Source organism: Fukomys damarensis, unplaced genomic scaffold (assembly GCF_012274545.1).
Source record: "Fukomys damarensis isolate Sample0158 unplaced genomic scaffold, DMR_v1.0_HiC HiC_scaffold_39, whole genome shotgun sequence".
Taxonomy (NCBI): Eukaryota; Metazoa; Chordata; class Mammalia; order Rodentia; family Bathyergidae; genus Fukomys; species Fukomys damarensis.
Window position 1 is genome coordinate 84163246 of NW_022900951.1, and position 12529 is coordinate 84175774.

A 12529-nucleotide genomic window follows, 5' to 3' on the forward strand; every position below is an offset into this window, starting at 1 on the left:
CTCCCCTCCCTATTTACAAACACTTTATTTCCATTTTTTCATTTTCTCATATTTTTCCCTTGTTACCTTTCCCCTACCTTTCCCATTTTCCATACACCTTTAGCCCTTTTCTTCCCATTTCACAATGTCAGTTATCTCATTAGGATCTTATGCACTATTACAGTTTATTCACACCAGAGAAACTATTTGGTATTTACACATGTGTGACTTATTTATTTCACTTCCAATGATATCATTCTTAAATTACTTCATAGTATTTTTTATGTTTATTGGTACAATTTAGGTATACAATACAGTTGCATTCATCATTGGGATCTTGCACTTCTACATGATGTAACTTGGTTCTTATTTTTTCCCCATTCCTTAGCCCTCCCTTGTTATAAAATATTACCTGATAGTGGAATAAACTTTTGCCATGGGGAAGTAACACACACTATATCTATATCTATATCTGTATCTGTATCTAGAAAATGTCTGAGACAGAGCAAGAGATAACCAAACAGAAAGGAGATACGAGAAACTTGGAGAACATTCAAAGGAAAGCCAAAATGATAGTCAAAATGTTGGAAAATATGATATTATAAAATTTTATCACAGTTGATTACTTGTCCTACCAATTCAGTCACCCTGTCATTCATTCACCCATTCCCACTCAGCCACCACCTCTTCCCAGTCATTTGTCTACTCACCCACTTGACACTCACTTCTGCTGGTCAAGATAGATATCCTCCCAACTTATGTACCACTGGGCATTTGACTGTTTTTGAAGTAGTATGAATATGAGTATAAGTATAAGAAAGAGAAATATCTTTATGAGGGTCTGGGTTGAGAGAGGTTATATTTGCATATTTGTATGTGTGCATCATTGTGTACATTTCTGCATGAATGAGTGGTTGAGCATGACCCTGGCTGAGAAGTGATGTATCTATAAATGCGTATCACTGTATGAGAGGGTGAGAGTTTGTCATATCTGTTGGTAAGTTGGGTGGGAAGGGGCTGTGAATGTAAAGCAAGCTTTCTGTGGCCATCCTAAAGAGGATTAGATCCTCAGTAGAAACTATCCTGAGGCTAGAAATAACACTAACCAACTAGCCAGACTACATATACTCATAATAAAGATCTACAATTGGAGGCCAGAATGGATCACCACAGGTTCAGGAACAAAAAAAAAGTTATATCTTGCCCTCACTCAAGTCCTGAATCACAGTAGCTAAATATAATAAAAGCAAAATATTTGTGCTCTCTAAGGTGTGGTAGTGATTGTAGAGGATATGTGTGAATGAGAATTGGGCCGGTCTCTTTCAAGGTATCTCAGGTTAGCTAGTCTTCAACTCATGATCATAAAGTCATTACTGCTTATACAGGTGGCTTCTTAGTTGTCTCAACTGCTTCAGGCTTGCTCCTTATTACATAAAATATATGTAAGTCTGCACATATTTCATGTGTGTATGAGGGTAAGAATACATTTTATTCCATCGCTACTCAAACTGTGTTCTAAGATTCCTTTGAATCCCTGTTCTTTCCCTTCCATGATTTACGTTGATTCCTCTGGCTTTGTATTTGGTTAGTATTAATTGGACCCTGTATTGGAAGAAGTTTTCTGTTGGCTTGAAAGGAAGTTTGACAAACAGATAATTCTATTATCTGTGATTTTATCTTTTTGTTTTCTTGATTTGTTTCATCCCAAGTTATCTCCTCATCAACATCTGAAAAAGGTCAGCAATCATTAGTTTGAGAACAATTTGCAAAATGTTATCTCAGATTATTCTTGAGTCCATAAAAATCCTTTCTGTTATTGTTGGGCAAAGAAACATATTAGAACCCAAAGCAGCGAAGTTTAAAAGGAAAAAAAATGTAATGATAGCCTTCAAGTTCATGAAAGGTTCATATAATGAGATAATGGTCTTTGGTTCTTAGTCTCTTCTGTGATAGAATAACCAATAAATAGCTGTAATATGGTGCATACTTGTAATTCCAGCACTCTGGAAGGCTGAGTCAGGTGGAATTTTTTTTGTTGTGTTTTTGAGACAGGGTCTCACTATGTAGTTGAGACTGACCTGGAACTCACTGTGTAGCCCAGGCTGTTCTCGAACTCACAGCGATCCTCCTGCCTCAGCCTCCCGAGTGCTGGGATTACAGGCATGCACCACCATGCCTGGCTCAGGAGGAATAGTTTGAGGCTAGCACAGGCTACATCATGAAACCCTGTCTCAAAACAAAAGAAAAAACCCATAATCTAAAACATAGAAACATATATTTAGGATAGAGATTCATTCAGCAATTAATGAATGATTACTTTTTTTATGAACACTTTGGACACTGTGGTGGGATCTGGTGACTCAGAACATGAGGAATATTCCCTCCTGTAAAGGGGCTTGGAGCTTAGGGAATACAGGCAAGTAAGTGGAAAATTCTAATTTAGTATGGTAAGTGCCATGGCACAGATTTGCACAGGATACTCTGAAACACAGAGGACGGGTCAGGGAAAGATGTCATCAAGCTCAAAAACAGAGGATCACGACTAATTTTGTGGGAGAAGAAACTAGAGAGACTCCACAAAGAAAGACTTGAAAGGACTTGAATACTGTATAGTGGTTATAGGTGTCGGAGAGAAAGAATTAGAAAAGGACTTTTGAGTTGGGAATGTCTTGAAAAATGCTGGCATTGAGGAAAGAAATGGGGAAATTGGGAAGAAGCAGCAGTTTTGGTGAGATGCTTTGATTTAATATTTGAATTTAATGTTGTTGTGGGTCATTCAACATTCACTCGCTCATCAGACATTTGATAGCACACCTATTAGAATACCTGTTAGGCGCCACGACATGTGTTGAGGTTCCAATGATGAAAACAGTGTAAGTCTCAGCCCTGGTATAACTTTCAGTTTAGTTTTGGGGAGACAAGCAATTAAGGACACAGTTATAAGGCTGTGTAAACACAGACTATGAAAGAGTAAAGGAGGGACAGTAAAAGAGACTTTAGGTCAGTTTTTGAGAGTGTCCTCCTCTCAGGGCATAATGGGGATAAGGATGGAGAGTATTCTGGTGTTAAGAGAAAAGAGTTTGTTCAAACATCTGGAAGAAAGAATGCAGAGAGTACTGTACTCTTAGAACTGAAAAGGCAAGTGTTCTAGAAAGAACTGAAACTCAGGCTTTTCCACTGGCTGAAAATTTAAGACTGGAGAAATAGATTTGAGAGTCTTCAGTATGGAGATAGAACCATGCAGTAGTGAGCTGAGTAGGAGCCAAGGGTTGTGTTGCAGCACCCTTATGGTCTAGACATTAGACATGAAGGAAGAGTAGATGAAAGATTAAGAGGATGTACGTGAGAGGCTGGCATTGAAGAGGAATAGTGCAAATAGAATATAGTCCTGAGGCCTGCAGGAAAGTAGAATTGGCTTTGGCTCACTTTTCTGAGTGTTATCAAAATAAACACTGGATTTATGTTTTTAATACAGATTTTTCTTTAGAAGATCCAAATGATAGTTTACCCACTTGAGCTAGAGATTTAATTTATGCTGTGTACCCGAAGAGGGAGAGAGAGAAGAATGTCAGATGATTTGGGTAACATTTCTAATAAGGGGAGAAGGGGAGGTATGAGTCTTTCCTCCAAGACGTTGCAAAGACGTTTGAAATGAAAGGAGGTGGCTACTTGTTTCATCTGGCTAGAGGGTCTGGTTATTTTCTAATAAGTGTCAAGAGGAGTAGACCTACAGGATATACATTCAGTATATCACCTGCATCTCCTTCCGGGATATTGCCTGTGTCTATGCAACAGCAAATAAATGTTTGGGGAAATAATAAACTCTGGCGTAAGGGTGTGGGCTTCAGTTTGTGGGCCAGATGGTGTGTTCTGTTGTTTTAAGGCCATATGTAATTGATACATAAAGTGACAGACTGAAGTAAAAGCAAAGTAAGTATTTTAAGAGAAGCAGTCAAAAGAGAAGGCAGACTATGATCCCCAAAGTATAAGTGAAAAATTTGGCTTCTGACTTTTGGCAGAACCTGGAATGTCAGTGTATAGACAAGTTGTCAGAAAAGAACATGTCAAAGAGTAGTTATGGGGTCTCTGGCTCAGGTTATTCTTAACAATGAAGTGGTCTTCTGACAAGTAGGAAAACGCAGGTTTGGGGTGCATTGGCCTTTCTTCTGTTCTTTACCTCTCCTTTTCACTTCCTACCCTAGGGTTCATTTCCTACATCAAAATGCAAAGATTAGAATCTTGCCTAAATTTAAATAATATTCACCTTGTGCCTTTCAGAAAGCATGAGAATATACAAACACTTAATGGCCCTCCATAGAACAAGTAGAGAGGCTGTACCCTTTTTCAGTCTTTGAGACTTACTCTCTCAGGGCAGTGTGTATACGTGTGCTCATATATGTGTGACATCTGCCTTCGCAGATCATGACAAGTGGAAATCAGGATCCTGTTTGTGCCGTAAGAATAAAATCATTCTCACTTTAGTAACGAGCAAGTGTTTTGATTTATGGCTAGGTTTCTTGAGGGAGCCAATGAGAAAGTGACCCGAGGTAACCTGTCTAAAGGAGTAAAAAAACAAAAAAACAAAACAACCCAGAAATTATTTGAGAGGATTAGAGAAACCATTTCTTTTAATGGGTTGCTATCTGGGAGAAGAACAACCTGTGTCAGTCTTCTTCAGATGGCAAAACATGTTCCTCCTTGGGAAAGGTATTACAGAGCACAAAGAGGCTGAGTCTACATAACACAAATGAAGTGGAACTTGGGTAAAAAAATGAAACCAGTGTAGATTTGCCAGTTTATCTAACAGCCCTTTTAAAATCTCAATTATGCAAGCCAGTGAAATCTTCCCCTTACTTTGTGCTCTTTAGAAACACATATGATTTTGTGAGAGCTAGAATGATGCAGTTATCTGCAAGTGAAGAGGGTCTGAGATTCATAAGCTAAAATGGCTTCTGTACCCTCACAGTGGGGAAGCACAGAAGGACCCAGAGGTAACCTTCTGCAACAGGAAATGAGAGCTTCCTCTTACTCTCCTGCCAACCTCCTGTCCCCATTTCCTCCCAGCAAATATCGCCATTCCAATCTCCCCTGCCACTTTGGCTCTTTTGCTGTCATGGTTCAACTGTTCTGAGAAACTTGTACTCACCAGGCTTGGACAGAGGGAACAGGGCCCAGTCATTAATTGGACTATATAAGAAAAGAGCAAAACAAGCCATTTCTTCAAAACTGGACAATATCAAAATGACATGTTTATTTTTACATAAAGAGATTTTACACACACACACACACACACACACACACACACACACACACCTTCTTTTACTCAGCTACAGTACAGACAGGATAATTACTTGGTCAGATAAATCAAATCATTCAAACCTAGAGTGGCCCAGAATTTTTATTTCTAAATGATTTGTCAGTGCTAGGAATGATAAGGAAAGGGTTAGGAAATAGACTGCATAATTGTTTGGCTTCTCTGCTTTTTCTTACATATGTTCATTATTGAGAATCAATTTCAATTTGAGAGGAGGTTTTAATTCTTTGTAAATGAATAGGAAGTGAGGAAGTAAATGTTCGGTGTTTTTCTCAAATCATGTCTCATAATGTAAGAAAATAGTGGCAAAAAGCCATCAGCAGGTGGTGTTTTCATTAGGCAGTGATTTATTTTTCAAAGCGTTTTCTTATTAATGAAGCACAATTGAAATTAGAGTTATCTTGTCAGTTCTAGTTCTGTGTTGTTAAAATACACTTACATTCAGCAAATTTCTAGGAGCGCAGAGCAAACTAATCATTTGTCATAATTTTTTGATGGTAACCCAAGGCCCATAGTCTAACCAGCCCTCAATTTATGTGTTCAGTCCTAATTTTTGTTTTCAGTGGGTTTATGGAAGTTGTGAGTCTCAGTTCAGGGCTGTACATGAGGAACCCACAGCAGAGATCTTAGTTCTGCTCTGTGCTATGAAGTATTTATGAGATATCAATTTCACAATCAGCATTGCAGCAGTTCAACATATATTTGTTAAACATATTCTTTCCATGGAATCCCTTGTTTGAATGGAAGTATATTACAGTTGCAAACAGAGATTTCTAATGTTGTCTCTGCTCTGGGTTTATCAGTCGTCATTATAGCTCCCTAATAGTCATTATAGTCATTTGTGATACATGGCATTTTCATTAAGAATTAGGACCACTCTGCTAGAGGAAATCATCTATTGACGGGGTCTATTGCCAATTCTCATTCCATAACTGAAGCTAGCCCCTTTGGTAAAACTGAGTTCTATCACATTCACTTTAGAGCTAAAGTTTTGAAGAGGAGTCTAGACTCACAGGCCCACTTTGTCACCACAGACAAACTCTTTAACTTTGTATGATTTAGTATCTCTTTCCGAAACTTGACTGAAACTCCTTCAAAGGTTATCTGTAACCTCTAATTACAAAATCTAGCTTCCTTTTATCAATTCTTATATTTCTTGTATCTCTGCATACCTGACAATGACAATCCTTTCTTAAAACACGTTTCTCTTGATTATCTTCTTAGCTTGGCCCAGACCTGTATTAACAACTACCTAGAATATTGCAGCCTCCTTCTAACCAGTGTCCCTGCCCCTAGGCTTTTCTGTTTCAATTTGTCCCACATACTGCTGCTATGTTAATGTCCTAAATGTAGCCTTGATTATACCATTACCTTGTTCAACAGGCTTTCGTAAGTCCCTAATGCTAAAAAAAGTAGTTATCATCTTTACTCTACTTTCAAGATCTTCATAACAGAGCTTTTATCTCCATTTCTGGCCTTGTTCTCTGTTACTCTTTGTACCCTCTTTTCTACCCAAACTGAACTACTATTGTTTCCTGAACATGCCCCCCCCCATTTGACATAGAGTCTCGCTATGTTAACTAGGTTGGCTTCAAACTTCTGGGCTCTAGTGATCCTCCTGTCTCAGCCTCTAGAGTAGCTGCAACTATAGGCTGGTATCACTGTGCTGGCTTTTTAATTTATTTTTACTTTTGCTCATGCTACTTCTTGTACTTAGAATAGTCTGCACCCCCTTTGTGTAGTAAAATCCTACATATCCTTCAAGATCCATCTTAATTTCACTTCCTACCTCTGAATACAAAGTAGGTATTCTATACATTTTTGTTGTATTAAATCTCTAAACTGCTTTTTTTTTCTGACATCTATATAGCGATCATGCACAAATCACAGTTGCTGCGCTTGTGTTTTTCTTCCTCCCTCCCCTTACCCTTGCTAAGAAGACCACAGATTGAGGTGGGAATGGGATTTTAAAAGGTCAGGGCAACCCAAACCAAGAAAAATGGAATATATAATGAAAAATCATGTTCATGAGAATAAAGCCAAAGAAAGCAAGAGAGATCTGGCAGGAAGGAAAGCAAGGTTGAGCTTGTCTTCAAAATCCAATTTGAGAACAAGTGAAATTAGACTACTAAGCCTAGAAATACATGTATCTATGTGAATATATCCTCTGGGATATATTTATGGGGACAGTGCCAAGGTTATTAAGGAGCTACAGCTACTTGCTAGACAGAAAAGGAACAAAGAGCACAAGTCCCCTTTCTTTCGTCCATGTCCACTCATCCCCTGTGCCCTTCCTATCCTCTCTTCCAAAAGAATGAACTTTGAACAACTACAAATCACAGGAACCATAGAGACAGCGATGAAGCAACAAATATGATTGAAGGAAGGTATGTTAGCAGAATAAGGGCCAGTAAGTTGGCCTAGTACATTTGGAATAGACTTTGTGGAGGGTTGAGATGGTGGATGAGAAAGTAGTAGATATGGGCACAGGTCCTAGAGGAGAAGTAGCCGTCAAAGCTGAAGACTTGGGGATTGGAAGAATAAAAAAGTACATGATCAATCTAGAGTGATACAAGATTTTGTTTTTCATGGAAAGAACAAGAACAGCTTGCTCAATAGAAAATATGCTAGAGCTCTGTGTATTATTATAACTATGTATAATCAGTAATCTGCAAAGGGCTCTTAATAGGTACCACTAAGTGATGGTAAGCAGCTAATGTCCTTTGTTGAGACAGTCAGGCTTTGTGTTCAAACCTCAGAATCTCTATGGGTGATGTCTCAGTGCCAAAGAAGGAAAGCTGTGGAGGTATAATACTTAATATTGATAAATCTCACATTAAAGATACTGTTTTTATCCTGAAGGAGTCTACTGATAAATATATAATGTCACTACCAAAAAAACCCCTAAAGGATCATAGAATGCCAAGTCAAAACCATGGCTATGAATTTTAGACTGGGTTCCAGTCCCAGCTTTGTTGCATACTAGTTGTATGATTGCAGAACACTTTACCCTCACCCTAAAGTTTCGTTCGTGCAGCAGTAAGATGCTGGAATCTTCTTTGTGGTATTGTTATGATTGCTAATTGATATATATGAAAATTTTTGATATAGTGTGTAGCAGGCAGGAATTATTCAATAAATTCTAGTTTTCTTGGTCTACTCATCTGTTCATCATATGCTATAGAATTATCATGAGGGGAGAATGAGATATTGACTATGAAATACTTCGAAAAGTTAAAAACATTGTTTCTTTAATGTTGATAAATTCCTGCAACCACTCACAAAATCATAATGTCATCTTTTCTCCAACAGTGACAATCTGCTAGAGCAGGTATACATTAATAACCAGCACCTAGAATAGTGCTTGGCCCACAGCAGGTGTTCAATGAGTCTCTGAAGTATTTGTCTGACTGACTAAATTCCACATGGTAATTGGTTATCAAGCTCATTGTTTTTTCCCCCTTCTTTCCTGTTTCCCTCTGGCTTCATACTTTGTGATGACAGCAAACCCTGGAGATGAACCTCACCAACCTGGTTAAGCGCAACAGTGAACTAGAAAATCAAATGGCCAAACTAATACAGATCTGCCAGCAGGTTGAGGTATGTAACAGAAACATTTGCAATTCTTTTAGAAGACCTGCATCAGGCAATTGTTTGGGGGAACTTCAATTTTGACAGAGGGTATTTCAGTCATGTAGAGTGAAGGACTGAATGGTAGTACTAGGAAGTCTCATTCTTCCAGGACGCTTGTTCTAAGAAAAGTGACAAATATCTATATTTTTAAAAAATAGGCAATGGAAATGTATTGGGGCTGCGGGTGGAGGAGAAGACAATCTGAGGGACAATCCCCTCTCCTTTTGAGACAGCAGGCAGTATGAGAATAAGATATAGTATGTGCTTCTTTTTTCATGAAACTGATGTTATTACCCCTTAGAGAAATTAATGGGGTGTCACAGGCAAGTTAGGAATCCTGAGCCTTTGGGGGTAGAATGAGGCTCATTCAATGAACTATTGTTTCTATAACAAAACAATCAGGACTGCTTCTCTTTCCTAGCTTCTCCTTCCTCATCCCCTACCTTTAGTCCTAACTATACCACATTCCCTACCTGGTCCTCACTCATTACCCTTCCACTTATTCTTATCATCAGCAAATAATATCTGTGTTAAAGTTTTTTGTGAATTGCAAAATGCTCTACGTGAATAAAGCTTTAAAAATTGTTACCTACATTAAATCTTAAAGCAGAGTTTAGAAGAAGACTTGACCTCTTTTTAACTGGACCTAATAAAAGAAAGATAACATCTGGCTTGGTAGTACATGCCTGTGTAGTCCTAGCCTTTTGGGAGGTTGAAGCAAGAGGATCATGAGTTTGATACTAGCCTGGGAAATTTAGCAACACAATGAGATTCTGTCTCAGAAACAAACAAAAAACCTGCTGGAATGTAGCTCATTACAAACACCCTGAGTTCGATCCCCAGTATTGGAATGAATGAATGAATGAGTGAATCCTCTCTCAGAAGGATGTTTGAAATTCTGGCCATATCATTTAGTTTAATCTAGTGTTTATTTTGTTGAAGACTTAATGGTAGGCCTCAAAGTCTAGACAGGGTCATATAAAATATTACAGAATTCTTAATGGGCAGTGATTGAATAAAAATGTTTCTAATTCTATTTAAAGCTTCATAGTCCAGTTCTAATGTAACTTGTATGACAGAAAAATGTAATTGTTCAAATTTATTTTTAAACAGTAAAATAATTTTATTATAATCCCATCTGGGTATTCCAATTTAAGAGACAGTGGAGAACCTTCTCAAAAGGAAAAGAATCCTCTTATCATATAGGTAACTTCATATTCCACAGTTGTTTGGACTTTCCCCAGTTGTTTGGACTTCTCAAGGTCTCTGAGAAGTGGTCTTCTTCCAGTAGTGTGTACTTGTATAATGAGCATAACATAGCAGTCTAATCCTTGCTACAAACTCCATTTGTAGAACATATTGATGCGCTCTGTAGGGTGTATAGCATGCATAGTGTACTGGTTAAACTCATATATGAGATGGTAGAGTGGGTGGGGGATTTGAGAAGGATAAGGAGTGAAAAGAAAGTATATTAGAATGTAAATTGGAAAATTAGCTCTAAACTTAGCTCTTGTATTTATTGGTTATTCAGTTGAAGTCATTTAGCCTTGGCTTTTGGTATCTTACCTATAAAACAGGGAGTTGAACTGACTCCATGACCTTTAGTATCTTTCCAGATTTCATCAATCACAATTCTGTGAATAGTTATTTTCTTTTTTCTGTTCTTTCCCCCTACTGTTTCTTCCTTTTCAACAATGGAAAAAGCAAAATAAAATGTATTTCAGAGTGGTTTTCAACTAATCAGAATCCTTCTGTGTTCTACTCTATCAAAGTTTTTGATTTTGCTGTTGGATAACAATATAAGAAATGCACACTTGTGCAGGGACAATGGAGTATTGTAAATAAGAGATGAGATAAGGGATCCCTTGGCTTCGAATTTGCATGACTGAAGGTGGAGTAACAGCTAATAGTGAATAAAATGTAGCTAGAGATTAAAATCATTACCTTACTCATTCTAATAAAAAGACTATTAAGTACAGTGCAAGTTCAAGTAGGAAAATTAAATGGTTTATTTCCTTTGCTCATTCATTTTAAGACTTCTCTAGAGTCTCATCTCCCCATACCTGAGAAGCTTATCACCTTTATCAGCCCCAAGCAAGCATAGTCCTATTTCAACCTGGCCCGGGCCATCCTGCCAACCAAACCTTTATATTTAAGTCCCTACTCTTTTAAAGTGTTAAGGAGCTAGTCTCATAAAACAATTCATTATTGTGTTAGCCTGGGAGGATTCACATTGGCCTTTTGGGTAACTGATGATGTTTAAACAGTGCCTTTCTGAAGTTAGCATTCTTGCCTAAGCCTTAAAGAGGTAGCACTAGTGCTGACACACGTTAGGAAAATAAGAGACAAGAGTGTGTCATGCATGACACATCCATGACGTATCAGCAAAGTAGGTATTCAAAGTAGGAATTCTTGTTAAACTTCATCATGTAGGTCACTGCCTGCTCTTTTTAAACAAAAGATTACCTTTTACTAATACTTTTTTATGCATGGCATCATACCAGGTACAAAAAACCCCAGCAAGCCACATTGTGTATTCTCTGATAATAATAGAGAAATCCACTCTGATGTGGATACACATGGGCAGGAAATATGGAAAATGGAATAAAAACATTAACTGAGAAAGAGAAGTGAGATAATACAATAATGTTGAATATGAGAATGTATTTTGGAGCTATTAGTGTAGGATTCTGTCCATAACCAGGAATCCTACAGAATGGATTATGGAAGACCATGGCTGTCCTGTATGACATCATCTCTTCTGAAAAGTTAGGGATGTATCTTTACCTTCCCCCTTAATAATAGGGTGAACCCAAGGTACTTATTATACTCATTTAATGCAGAGCCTGCATGTCCAGAATCCTTTAGCAAGCCCCAGGACTAGAAATGCATTTAAAGAAGGGACTTGAGACTTCATAAATGCTTATAAATACTTTATAAAATGAAATAAATAATAGGATTCTGTCAATCATAAGAGCCAGACACTTTTTTATCTAATCCAAATTTGTGTATAGGGAATGACTGTTTTTACAGTGTAAGCCAAGCATTTCACATTGGATGAGGGTAGAGAATACCGGTTCAGGCACTTGAGAGAAAACTGGAATAGGCTATTTTCATGCCAAACCTGTTCCCTTTTCTTAGTGTCTGCAAATATTTTTGTCACAGATTGAATTTTCATAAAGAGGCCATAAATACTGCCTTCCTATTCTAGTTCTTTCTCCCTGTTCTCTATTCTCCTCAGAAAGTAAACAAAGCTACAGTCTTCCTATTACTACAGAAACAGATTACGATCACCACAGATTTATTACCTGAATTGTAGCTTGTTATAGTTGCTGCTCAGCCTTCAGAATTCAGTAAATAGGCAGTTAGAAATAGTTTCTTTGGGAGCTGGAGAGCGTGGGAAGGAGGTAGGTGCAGATTTACAACTCCCTTTAATCTCATTAAGGAAGGGCATAATTTGACCTTGTTTCTCTGGTCACTTAATCTCTATATATAGTTCTTTGTCCTGGTGCATCAGGCATCCTTTGTTTATATTTCCAGAGGAAATCTCTGTATAATGCATAGCCCAGGGAAAATGTATACTAACAGATGGACACTTCCTTT

At 37.8% G+C, this 12529-nt stretch overlaps 1 protein-coding gene across 2 annotated transcripts in view; it reads left to right on the top strand.

Moving 5' to 3' along the window:
- Mid2 (midline 2) overlaps window positions 1-12529 on the top strand; it is an 87369-nt gene that overhangs the window by 18535 nt on the left and 56305 nt on the right. For both annotated transcript variants that reach the window (XM_010611912.3, XM_010611921.3), the window contains exon 3: window positions 8798-8893. In XM_010611912.3, coding sequence (XP_010610214.1) covers window positions 8798-8893 — 96 coding nt within the window. The remainder of the gene's footprint in view (window positions 1-8797; window positions 8894-12529) is intronic.